The sequence below is a fragment of the Ictidomys tridecemlineatus genome, chromosome 14, assembly GCF_052094955.1.
Source record: "Ictidomys tridecemlineatus isolate mIctTri1 chromosome 14, mIctTri1.hap1, whole genome shotgun sequence".
NCBI classification, from domain to species: Eukaryota; Metazoa; Chordata; class Mammalia; order Rodentia; family Sciuridae; genus Ictidomys; species Ictidomys tridecemlineatus.
Window position 1 is genome coordinate 57,791,733 of NC_135490.1, and position 13,733 is coordinate 57,805,465.

Consider the following 13,733-nt stretch of genomic DNA (forward strand, 5'->3'; position numbering starts at 1 on the left):
AGTTGCTTAGAATAAAACAAACAAAAAGTCAAGTAAACAAAATTGGGGGGAGGGTAGAAGTAATGGATATTTGGGGTGTATTCCTACTTGTAGGGAAGAGAGCTTTGATTACAGGAGTGATGTGGTACAGTTAAGGACAAAGTAGCTTACATCCTTAGTGACCAGTGAATCCTTTAGTTCCTGTCGTTTCTTCTACAGAAAACTGAAACAAAAATCAGCCTTTCAGTTAATGGGTGATGGAGCAATTTGATTTTTCCAGGAAGGAAAACCCATACCCACAGGCATGCACACACACACACACACACACACACACACACACACACATGCCCACAGATGTCTCTTGCAAGTGGGGAATTAGCTCCCATGCAGGAACCTCAGGCCAAGTCCAGCAGCTGGAATGGATCAATGTCCCCATCTGACAGTATCTGATGACCTTTTTATGGAGAACAAGATGAAAGGGCTAGGAAGGATAGCTGAATTTCTTTTTTTAAAAAATTATTATTATCATGTTTTAATTCCTGGGAGTTAGGCAACTTCTGTAGAACAGTGACTCACTTCCCTGAGTTCTTCAGGCTTTGTTAAACATCGAAGCATTAGAGCGTTTGGTACATAGTGTCAGGCCTTTAGGAAGCCCCTGGACAGAAAAGGCTTTCTACCTGTGACTGATGTCTGTTCAGAGACAATTGCTTCCCTGTGATGGAATATCCAACACACCAGAAAGGTGTGAAATGAAGAAAAATCTCCCTAACTCTTTCAACAAAAATAAGCTTTTTTTCAAAATTCTGCAGAATTTAGGACTTCTTAAGGAAAAAAAACATGACTCCGCCAGAATAGGGGCAGAGTTTCTTCATATTTAGCAGGATCTTGTTTTTCTGCTACGGCCTTCTTTTCTGCTTAGGAATTCACCAGAACCTGCCTGTCATCTATATTCTTCCCACGGTGGGGTTTTAGATTCTGCACAAATCCATTTTGGAAGTCAATGAATCTATGGTTTGGTGATGGTAAAATTCCTCCCCAGGTGTTGGCAGTGCTTGTGTGCACCAAGGAATACAGATTCCTAGTAGGTATGTCACTTGGTATTACTGCCAAGTATTTTAAAGTACTTTTGAACAAATGGCAAATCTCAGGTGAGGACATTTTGATGCTGCTCTAGAAACTCTATGGGAATATGAGGAATGAAATTGGAGAAATGGACAGAGGCTAGGTTTTGGTTTTGAGTGCTTTGAATATTAGGTGGCTCTGTGGACCCTTGATTAGCGTGAATAGCCTTGATTCTCCTAATCCACGCTGGTCCATGTGAGAGTGTACAATACAAAGCCCCTTACTAATAATGGATGGGAAGAACAAAGACCTAAATTATATACATGCTGGTGGTATCTATAAAAATGGCTTATGTGTTGAAAGAAGAGGGGAAGACCTCAGCTTCTCTGAGTTACTACAGTTCCAGGAGATGGAAGTGCTTTATTGGCTTAGCTAATGCACAAAAATAGCACTTCCAGGAAAAAAAACTCATATATGGTAACTAATGTCCTATAGATGGACCTTCTTATTCTTCCATTTCTAATGGTGCAGGGATGGAGCCAGGCAAACTGAGATAAGACCTGGAGTCTTTTAGGATGTGCTTCCTCATGCACTTTTTCAGTTTAACTATAGCCAGGATGATTTCCATGAGGTTTTTCCAATCACAAAATGACATATATATATCGAGGCCGGATGATGAGAGGAATATGCTGAACACGTGGCTCCAGTTGTTAAAAAATGTTTGGGTAATTTGGAAAAGGAGTTCAAAGTGTGCGCCTGTTTGCATCCTTTCCAGTGAGAACAGTTTAGTGCAAACAGTAGAAAAGCAGGTGCCTGTTAAATTGGAGTGTAGAAGCTTGAAAATTTAAAAGAAAAAGAAAGAAAGGAAGGAAAAGAGGGGAAGGAGAGAAGAAGAGAGGGAAAGGGGAAAAAAATCACCCCAGAGTTTTAGGAAAAGCTCTTACAGACCTGATAGAATTAATTTATCATTTTGGCCCTGTTCCTGTAAAGGCACAGGATTTGCCTATAAAATATGACCTCCATGTCTCAGACCTAAATGTATATTCTCTTTAGAGAAACGAGACCTATTATGAACTAAATATTATGAAACCAGCTAGTCCTTTAGGGGACAGGACAAAAAGGAAGTAGTTTGTTTGAGGTGAAACATTTGAAAATTATGTTTTCTTGAAACCTGTTTTATTCCTGTTAGGATTGGTCATGGATGAAATGTCAATACAGTGTTAAAAAAAAGTTAGGTTTCCATGTCTTATTTGGATTTGTACTGGGAACCTAAAAGCTGCAGATGCAAGTTTCATAACACATCATATTACAGGGAGGGATGTTTTGCTACTCTGATCATGAACCTAGGAACAAGGAACTCCTGGGAGTTGTGGGAAAATCTATAGACTGAAATTAGCCAAGTGTTGCAGAGCAAGATTCATATGCTGTGGCATGCTGTTTCTGTTTCATTCCTTCATACGCAGCAACCTTTGTCCTCTGTGAGGGAAATGTTGTGCTTGTGAAAACAGAAACTGGCTATTTATGTCCACAAGCATCACACAAACACTGAATTGCAGTAATTTAGCTAAATGGTATGTAGCAATGTGTACTCCAAGGTTTTAGAGGGTTGTATTTGAAACTTTGAGGACAGCATTCCCAGGAATATTATTCAGGATTCTTGCCACTATTCAGAGACACTGTCATAGCCACTGTTCAAAGACGCCTGGCTCAGACCTAAAACACTTAAAAGATTGTGTCTGTATTTCCTAGAATCATTTTTACAATACTTTTATGGAGGCTTCTGGATGCCAAGCACTGAGGGTTTAAATTATTTAAAACATTCATCAGAAATTGTTTTTTGTCATGAAGATGCTTTCCTAATGCATAAAAAACATGACTGTGTGTGTAATCTGGTTAATGAACTTATCATTTCAGACCTACTGTGGTACCATCTTCATGTGGGCACACTCTGGGACTTGTACACAGCTAAGCACATGCTGTACATGGAGCTATACCCTCAGCCCCAGTACCATGTATTCTTAGTGGAATCCTTTATATCAACAGACGTGTGGTAGAGGCAAACTAAGAAAGCGTCAGTAATGCAAGTTTGACCCTAAAAACATCTGCACTTTCCTGATGAGTATTGAATATGAAGAATGCACCTCTTCCTACTAATATGGTGTGAATTTTCTTGATTGTGTAAAAAGTAATGAGAAAACGTGTGTCAGGCAGTTTCAATGCCTCAGAAAGAGGATCAATATAAGGTGTAAGCTACAAATGAACCCTATTTGTGTAGCTCCGGATTTTAATGTATAACCATACAAAGTGATCTTATTTCTTGCTTATGATCCCTATTCTTTCCTGTCCTTATCTTGCTAGTTGGACAAACTCTCTCTCATTTAGTCCTTTGAAGTCACTTCCTTACTGGTCTTCTCACCTCTATTTTCTCCCTTTCCAAAGATGAGGAATAGGCCATTAATCTTATTAGTCACAGGCCTACTTAAAAACTTAGCTTTGTGGTCTACATATTAAACCTTAGTTCCATATTAAACCTTATCAGGGCTTCTCTGATATGGATTCATTATTATTTTATAGCTTCATTAACTTTTCCTTATGTATCTGTGTCCTAGTCAAATTGAACTGCTAACTTTCACTGCACATATTTTCTACCTTTACAAATTTGTTTGCTTTCCCTTTAATAGTGTGTCTTCTTTTCCACAGTCACAGCCCTGATTCACCCTTTCTATATATTACCCTTTTAAAATACTTCCTATACTCCACATTTATTGTTAGATTTATTCTTTACTGACACAACTGACTTATACTTTTGTTGCTGTGAATATCCTTTTATTTCACTAAATTTTCTTATTAATACTGATATCTAATATGTCATCTGCAAGTAATATTTTTCAATCTCTTATAATTCCCTAAAGTCATATGTCAGTGCTTTTTTTTTTAACTCCTGCCTTATAGCATTGATTAGAACTTTCAGTTAAATGTTGATATTTCTGATAGTCAGTGTCGTTGGCTGGTTCTTAACATTCATGGAAACTCTTCTGAGAGATACAGCATTAAGCATGATTTAGGTTGTTGGCTAAAAGTAGTTATTTTGGGATGATATAGAGTATCCTTCTAATGTTACTTTATAAAGACATGTTTTGAAAAACCTGATGTCAATGTTTGTATTTTTAAATTTTAAGCATAAATAAGCATAAATTTAAATGTGGACTGTATAGAATATACCTTTAAACATGTATATGAAACGCGAAAATAAAAGAACAGCATAATGATGCCCATGTCACCTTCAGTGCCCATTGAAGCAGTTACCAGTTTTGTTCCACTTGATCACTTTCCCTCTCCCTCACTTCTTATCATTTAATAGCTACATGTGTTCATTGTGTATCTCTAAAAGATTGAGACTATTCTTTCTTAAAAAACACAACTGTGATACATTTGAAACCACAATAATTAATATTATTTCCTGAGTATTATGATTATTTAGATTGTGATCAGATTTCCTCTAATAAACCTTTATAATAGCTAGAGCCTGTATCCAAATAAGGTTCATACATTATGACTGATCCCTATCTCTTCACTTTTTTTCATGTGCCTATAGTTTGGATTCTTTTCCCCTCTGTCTCTGTTTTCCCCTTTGAATTTGTTCTTAAAGAAACCAGGTTATTTGTCCTATAGAATTTTGCACTGTCTGGGTTTTACTGAGAGCATCCCTCAATGGTATATTTGAATGTGGTCCTCTAACTTAATTTATTTCCTGTATGTTTGCACTTATATGTGGACATTTAATTAAATTCAGGTTCGCTCTGGAGGAAAGATGCTCAATAGTTTTAGGGAAATTGACTTAATTTCACTGAATGTATCTATCGAAATGACCAAATGGCTTCTAATTTTTGATCTGCCGTGATTGTTGTTTAATTTGTTGAATAAAATAATGAATTTGCTTCATGATTTTTCTCTTTTGACCTTTCATCTGCTTTCATTTCTAAAGGTATTTTAGTGGATGAATAAATTAACCTATCTTATTAAATGTCAGATGGTAATTTCAGTAGCTGGCTGAATAACTGAATCCTTGATCATTGTTGAGTTTAGGCCTCTATTTTGATTTATTTTGTTTGTGTTTACAGTTTTGACTAGCTAGGACACTGACAGTTTAATATTTCCTACATTGATATTACCTTCTCCCATCCAAACTGATCCCCATAGAAAATGCAGAGAATAGTAAAGATTGTGAACTTTCAAAGTTAGCCTGGTGAGATCTGTAAATACATCAGATTAAGCCACTCAAATACACTGCTAATATTTGCTCTTCAGGGTAGATGGATTGTACTTCCTTGGAATAAATATTGATGGAAACAGATTCAAGAGACAGCTTGAAAGTTTGTGGATTTCTGACTATGGAAATATTATACTTGTATAAAACTGTCCATGATTAGTAGAAATTATAGAGCAGAAATGTGTTTCTGGATTTGTCCTCCTAGCTAGGAAAGATTATTGGCTCTGTGAAGAATAAAATGTAGCTTTCTTGTTGTAACTCCACCCAGGCAATTATCCAAAGATATTCTCCTCTTCCTTGAAAAGCTATGACATCCTTTAAGACATCTGTGTTATTGTGATATTGCTCTCTAAGAAGCAGTAGAGTCGAATGATTAGACTATGTCCTAAATAAAATGTTCTGTCAGAGAAAAGAAAGAAAAACCCAGAAACTTTTATGTGTAAGAAATAGCCTTTCCTGATGATCTTTTTTTCCTAGGGATAACACTGTCTAATGACACCAAACCATTTGTTCAGCAGCTACTGGGAATTTAGAATCCACTTTCTGTTTAGTTACAAATTACATCAATGTTACAGGAAAAAAAAATATAATTTTGTTTTATGAGGAGAGACACCCAAAGGTCACTTTCATTCTGCTGAAGAAGGAAGAAATAATATCAGAGGCTTCCCAAAGAGCTTGTAAGGGAGAGAGATATGTAAAGTCAGGCTTATGAACCTGCTTCAGATCCAATATGCATTTGCCAAAACAAAAGACAAGCATTTCCTAATTCACTGAGGTTGTGACCTTGGCCAGTCTTCCCCTGTGCACATTTGTGAATTGTTGGCTAAAGGGATTTTATTAAAGACTGCAGAATTACTCTTTTGAGATGATCTGTATCCTCTTTTAAAGTATAAAATAAACTATAAAATATGCTCAGGTCTTTTCTAGTCCCACAATTCTCTATGTGTTCAAGTGGTCCAAAACCCAAGTTCATAAATTAGTTAACCTGCCATCTTGCAGGTAGTCTACAAACCCCTAGTACTTCCAGCTTAGAGAAAAGCCCATGAAATCCGATGCCCTAATTCTGCTTTTGAAAGTTCTGGTTCCATTTATGGTGTCTCGGGAAAATTCTTCTCGGGTTTTCTCCCCACCCTCACCCTTTTTCAGGGTTGGGCATGAAACCCAGGGCTTTGCACATGCTAGGCATGTGCTCGACCTCTGAGCTCTATTCCCTAAGACCCCCTTTGGTTTCTTCAGCAGAGTTCAATATAAGGGAGGTAAAGAGAAATGGATTATTACTTTCAGTTACAGTTTGGGCTCCAACTCTGGAAGGATGTCTTTTGTCACCTCCTGTCATTTTTTTCTCCTTTCAAGTACCTATTTGCTATTCAGCAAAGGATTGGATTACTGCACGGAAATAAGTGCCAACTCAGAATGACAGTGCTTCAGTGGTTCTTAGTCTGGCTCTGACTTTCCCTTTGGAAAATTAATGACTGCACCTCTCCTTTCCTTGGCATCTAGAGAAGCCTCACGAGGTAGCACAACCTTTCCTGCTCAGCTTCTGCTCCAGAGCTGCTCTTCAGGAGCCACCTAAACATTCTTCACTCTGGGCAGGTGCTTTTAGTACCTAATTGTGGAGGAGCCATATTCTGAGCAAGAATAATCATTTTGGATTTTCTTTTTTAAACTGGAAAATTAAAGTGCAAGAAAGCATGCAGATTTCTAAATACATAGGCATTGAAGATATCACAGGTAAGGCAAAAAAAAATCATAGATGTGCAGTAATTAGCTGATTAATATCAGTATATTAAAAATGTTTAAAAGATTTCTAAATACATAGGCATTGAAGATATCACAGGTAAGGCAAAAAAAATCATAGATGTGCAGTAATTAGCTGATTAATATCAGTATATTAAAAATGTGTATGTTTCATTGAGAAAACTATGTGGTTAGTTTAATTTCCTGCAAGAAAAAATTAAGAATTGTCCTAAAAATTTAGTTCACCAGGAAAGACATGCTGGCCATCTCAGGATGGCTCTTTGGGGATACATTGTTTTTTCATGCTAATTCCTGCTAATTGTCAAAGAAGAAAAGAGTGACTTCTTATCAGCAATTTTTATTTGTGTAAAGGTCTTGGTCTATTGGTGTTGTCTACTTCACTGATAAAGAAATCACTATTTAAAACAAGCAAGGAAGTAAGTCATCCTTTTTCAACATTACTTGATTTTTTTTTTTTTTAGCCTGTCTTGAGAGGAAAAAAACGTGTCACTCTGCAGGAAATACTCTGTGGTTTAACAGGGGAAATAATTAGCAATTGGCAGAGAATACTTTATTATTAAGTTTTTATTATGGGTAGCTACAAAAGTGTGTGAAAATATGATTTCTGTAATGTTATAAACAAAATTTATATCATGTTCCATATACTGTGGACATTACGCTACTTTAAATATGTTGTAGTTTTTCAACCGTTATAATACCATACATTATTGTAGGTATGCTTAATTCATGTAACTTGGAAATTCAGTCATAAATATTATAGAATCATGTAGCTTTTGACAGTACAAAATAATCATGTAACTAAGATGTTAGTTTCCTCTCTTAAATTGTTTCTCAGTTTTATAAACAAATTTAGTGGTTATAAGTGGCTGAGAGGCAGTTACAATAAAGTTAATTTAGAGTAGGTTACTGATATTTCTTAGTGTTTTACTATTATTCAGTGATTCTCCTTCCAAAATAGGCCTTCTTGCTTCACATTTTGCAGAATTATTAACTAAGAAACAACACTTGAGACTTGATTTTGTAAGATTCCAGAATCTGGACTGAATTTTCCCTTTCACTGTGCAACATTGATGTCATTAATTATAGTAATTGTAGCATGTATCTGCGCACACGCAGTGTTGCAAGCAATGTAATTTAACCAACCTCACAGCAACACTGTGCGTGTCTCACTTGTGCTGCTGAAGTTACTGAGGCAGGTCACCAAGCAGGAATCACAAAGCTAGTATTGTCACTTCTACTTGATTCTTAAGATAAGTAGCCTCAGTGTTCATTTCATTACATCTTATCTACAGAGGTTCTCTTTTAGGGTCATTGTTTCAGAATTTTTAACTCTAGTAACTTTACTTGTCACCATTATTTCTTGCCCATAATGGGCAGTCTATAAAGAAGGGTGGAAGGGAGGAGAGGGGGAGGAAGGAGGGAAGAGGGGAAGAAGAGAGGGAGGAAGGAGAGGAGAAAGTGAGTCTAGAAAGAAGGAAGAGGGAGGGAAGAAAAGGAGGGAATCCTATGGTTCCTACATTCTTAATCCCCAAATCCTCAGCTAAGAGGACTGTCCTCTCTCCTTGGGGAAGATCACTTGTCCTATCTGTGCTAGGGAGACAAACCAGGACTGGAGTCAAGGCATTCTTTGCTAATAAATTACCACTTTATATATATTATTTCTTCCTTACAGTATTGTAGTCTCTAACCTACCAAGGAAAGTGTGTTTGAGATAAAGACTTAATACAGATGGCAAACATAAAAGTGATGGAGTCATGTTTAGCAGTATTCTTAATTGCCATTCATTTAGCACTGATTAGAAGATAACACCTAAATTGTGTCAAACTACTCATAAAAGCAGAGGGATACTGGGTTTATTAAGCAATGAATAAGCAACATCTATTTCATTGCCTTCTCCAAACAACTACTGGGGGTCATCTTTTATACACTGAAATGAATTCTATCTGCAAAATTTTTAGCTTTATCTCTAAAAATCTCCTCATAGCTCCACCAGGAAAAAAAAATGGTGTTTGCATAGTTTGCTTTGTTTATTTCATTGTGTGGGGGCAGAATTGTCAAATGGGAACTGACTTAGTAATATAGTGTATATAAGCCAAAGAGAAAGGACACCACTGGAAAATGTATAGACTTGTTAGGACTAACAGCACAACAACACACTGTGTTCAACTAAGGAGAGGAGAAAGAAACCTGGCAAAAATCTGAAATGTGTGTGTACAGCACCATCTCTATCCTGGGTTCTTCTGACAATCACAGCTTTTTCTTCTGTTTGGCTGTTGGCTCACAGCAGCTGTATCCACTCCATTCACACTTTGCATCACCTGGGAGTCAATTGCTGCTTTGCAATTCGTGACTTTGTTCTTTTTTAAATCTCAAGGCTGCTAAGGGATAAAAGTGCTAAGCACCATCGTCCATGGTGTGTGAGATAGTTGCTACTTCATTTCCCTCAAAGAATCATTTTTACTATCAAATGTTCCCATTAGTACTTTAAAGTGATGATCTTAAATTTTTTCAACACAATATGTCAGAGCTAGATGCTTCAGGATCGCTTCATAAAAGCATAATCGTTTCAGGGAGAATCATTTTTTAAAGAACAAAAAAATAATTATTTCTAATTTTAACATATATGTATTAGTCTTATTTTGATAATACCGCAAGATCAGCAAGTGTAAGGAATAAGGATGTTATATCTGTCTCTTGTGTATTTCCTGGCTAATTTTTATTGTTAGTTTAAAATTTAACATGTAGTGTCTGCATTCTGGGGTGGGACGTTTCCCTTTGTTTTTAGTAAAAATCTTGGGATGTTTTTTGAGAAAGAGCCTGTTTAGTGTCTGTTGCTCAGTTGGGTAAAGGAAATTCCTTAGCAACCTGTCAGGGATTCAAATGCCACTAGGGTTTCCTTAAGGTTCAGCATCCCTCTGCAGGAGAACATGGTGACAGCACACTACAGGTGGTCCCTTCAGTGCTGTTGCCTAGGGCAGAAAAGAGACCCAGCCCAATTTGTCTTTGCAAGGAATGCTGTCAGCAGTTGAAAGTCTTAAATACAAAACCTGACCCAGTTAAGGCAACCTGCTCCCTAATATCTTTTAAAAGCAGTTGCCATGGATGAAAATATTGATATATAGCACCTACATAAACAGTTTTTCACATGAAGATATATGATGTTAAAATTAAGTGCTGTGTGATACATCGTAATGCTGTCTGCCCTATGATTTCACAGATTAAAAGATGCAGATTACATTTCCCTCATTCTGATACAGATGTTAAAGTAGAGCTGATAACAGATGATAAAATCACCTCTCTCCTCACAGTCCTTCATACCTTGTTTGGCTGGTAGACATAACAAGGACATTTACAAACTCATATTGAAAAGGATAAGAAACATTCTTTTTGTTGGAGTAACTAAAAAATTGATCTGGGCTTGGAATGTGTTTAGCTCAGTGATAGAGTGGTTGCCCAGCATGCATAAGGTTGTGGGTTCAAACCCTAGCTCTACACAAACAGTAAATAAATAATAAAATAAATCGATGCATACATATACACATATAAATGCATAAATAAATAAAATTGTCTCAATTCTTTATTATTGTAGTAATATTTCAAGAATAGCAGAATATCATGCATCTTTGAAACACCAGATATCCATTGTCAAGCTTTTTTTTTTGATTGTTGAGTGAGTGCCAAAATAAAAATTCATCTCTGCTTACCCATTTATACTGGCTATTATTCACTGAATACTAGTTTTGTGCCAATTCCTTTACCTCGATTACTTATAATCTGTACAAAAATTCTCTGAGATTGTCATGGCCCCTGTGATCTACATGGGGAAACTGTGCAGGCTCGGGATACAAAGCTTGTAGAAGGGCTTTGAAGCACAGTACAAGTTATTTTGACTGTCTTTTGCTATTGCTCCTAGCACAGGAAACAAAGAGACAGGATAGCCTATGAGTAACTAAGAAACTAAATATTTAATCAGATGTTGAGTATCCTGAACAGTAGAATAAAAATCAAGAAGGCACAAGAAATTAGATTAAATGTCACAATAAAATATGGACTTCTGATGGAAATGAAAAAGAAAAGCAGAAGTTAATGGAAAGTCAGTATATGACAGGTCAAGTAAAACCTAAACAAGAGAATGTGAAACTCATGCAAATATAATCGGAAATTGGTGAGGAAGGCGAGAAATTAAAAATGTGTAGGAATGAGCCAGGAGATAAAATAAAATGTCTCAATGTGAACTTTTTTTTTCTTAAAAAAATAGAATCTTTGGTGGCTTGTTGATGGTTTTGCTTCTGATCTGACAATATCAGTCTTTAGCACTATGGAAATTAGACTTTTTCTGGTTGAGGCTGAGCAGTGTCCAGTCCCCAGCAATATAAGTGGTATGAAGTCCTGATACTAAAATGCCCTTCCAGCTTCATTTAATCTGCCCCCTCAATGATGCAGGTAGCCTTTTCAACTTCATTTCCACGTAACTGTGAAGTTTAAGAAGAAAACGTGCAGTTATCACATGAAGATGTTAAAGACAAAAATTAAAGGCTTATTTCTGTATTCCTAATTCAAGATACTTTTTGTAGTGCTTTATTTTTCATTTGTAAACGTATTTATACTGTCTTTCTATTTCTGCAAAAATGCATTGGCAATCAAACATCAAACAGACTTTCAGAACAGAATAGAAATCATGAAGAGAATGTCTTCAGAGTTGTATGTTAATGTATAATATTAAGTTCATACTTTTTTTATTTGGAACACACAAACCTCCTCCTTATTTTTTTGCTATACATTGTCAAAAACACCCATAAATTCAATATATATATATTAAGCATAGTTTCCAAAATAAACACTTTTGCCAATTCATTGCCATTAAGAAGATTGAGCTTCATAGTCATAACTTGATACCTTACCTCTGAGTCTTCCTGGAAAATGAATTTTACTTGGCAACACAAGAGTTTCTCTTTTCTAACTACCTTGGAAGGTATAATACTGTATGTAAAAATCGTTGATCCTCTTTTCCTACTTAATTAGAATCCAATTAACTTTGTAATTACACGTTTGTAGTTTTGTTTTGTATAATTATACCCAGAAAGCACTTTACTACTTTCTCTGTTTTTTGTCAAATCTGAAACCAGTGAAGTCCACTGTATCTTATATGTACTATTCCTTTGAAGAGAATTTAAGGTGAAAGGCTGCTTAGAAGGGGCCAGAAACAGATGTGAACCTTTTCTCTTCTTTATCTCCTATCCAGCCACGTCTACATCTACCACCGGGACCAGCCATCTTGTAAAGTGTGCAGAGAAGGAGAAAACGTTTTGTGTGAATGGAGGCGAGTGCTTCATGGTGAAAGACCTTTCGAATCCCTCAAGATACTTGTGCAAGTAAGAAAAGAAACACTCTCTGTGGCTCATATCCATAGCTTCTTATTCTGGATGATTCCATGTCTCATGATGTGGATTGTTGCTTCTTTTTCTAGTTTCGTTGCATCCTGTTGAATAATGCTGTTTTATTTGTAGAGTGTTTTGAAACATTCACACCATTTGTTATTTCTTCTGTTATATCCAGAATTGTTTTTGCTTTTTTTCAATGTGTGCAGAATTTTATTTTTTGTGTTTGGTTTTGGTTTTTTTTTGGCCTTCATAACTGTCACGTTGCTTTTCCCGTGGTTTTGTGGTTTTCCTCATTGTTACAACGAGATGTGCAAATATCACTGGGGGCTATAACTTTGATACCTACTTCTCCATCCAATGTATGAATGGAGCTGTAAGATAATATTCCTCTCTTACTCCAGTGATCATCTGCAAAATGAGTAGGACAACTAAAGGAAGCAGAAGTACAGAAGGTTCTTTATTAACATATCTGTCAAACTTGGGAATATCTTATTCCACAACCATAAAAAGATGAACATTAGGTCTGTATTAATAGTGAGGAAAAAAATCATTGCATGTGTTCAGAAATGTGCTCAGTGTGTGTGGCACCACTATGTGTAGCAGGCAGTGTTCTTTCACGCACTACTATCATCAATGGATATGTCTAGATTGTCCCTTTTTTCCAATGACATGGAATAATTGTTGCACCATTAAGAAGGATCAAATTTATTCTCTCTTATCAGGAAGCATAAAACAAAGGTATTGTCAGTGCATTAAACGATTAAACCTTACAGTAAAAATTAATAAGGCCTATTAAAATACCTATGTTTATTGGGTCATGCATTTCAGGTCTACTCTTCATATGTATTTTATATGTAGTATGTGGACTTATAAGTTGATATTGGTAAAATGTGCTTCTCATTTTATTGATATGATGAAAAATATATTTATTTTGCTGTTTACCAATAGCTATGTCCCCAAACAAAGTGTTTTAAAAGCAGTTCCTTTAAAAATGTAGTGTAGAACATCTAACACATTTTATAGGCCAGTTCATAATTCAGACATGCAGTGTGTACATTGTTCTAAGAGTAATGATGTTTATCCTAAAGAAGGAAAAATAAAAGCAGTCTCTTGCTCTAGAATTTTAGCAGGTGACTTAAAGGTTGACAAGGAAGAGCAAATCTTTTAGGAAGGCAGTTGAGCTAATAAAAAGAACAGCTGGCATAAAGGAAAAAAGCATAGGAAATAAGTAATAAGGCCTGTTATACTATAACAATGCAAACATTGTATTCATTTGAAGAAAG

The 13,733-nt window shown here is 36.0% G+C and overlaps 1 protein-coding gene across 26 annotated transcripts in view; it reads left to right on the forward strand.

Annotated features, from left to right (window-relative positions):
* Nrg1 (neuregulin 1) overlaps positions 1 to 13,733 on the forward strand; it is a 986,545-nt gene that overhangs the window by 932,168 nt on the left and 40,644 nt on the right. For 22 of the 26 annotated variants that reach the window (XM_078031172.1, XM_078031173.1, XM_078031168.1 and 19 more), the window contains one exon: positions 12,312 to 12,441. In XM_078031172.1, the coding sequence (XP_077887298.1) occupies positions 12,312 to 12,441 (130 nt within the window). Of the gene's footprint in view, positions 1 to 6,784; positions 7,043 to 7,126; positions 7,149 to 12,311; positions 12,442 to 13,733 lie in introns of those variants that run through there. The other 4 variants (XM_078031177.1, XM_078031178.1, XM_078031182.1 and 1 more) reach the window with 3 other exon arrangements.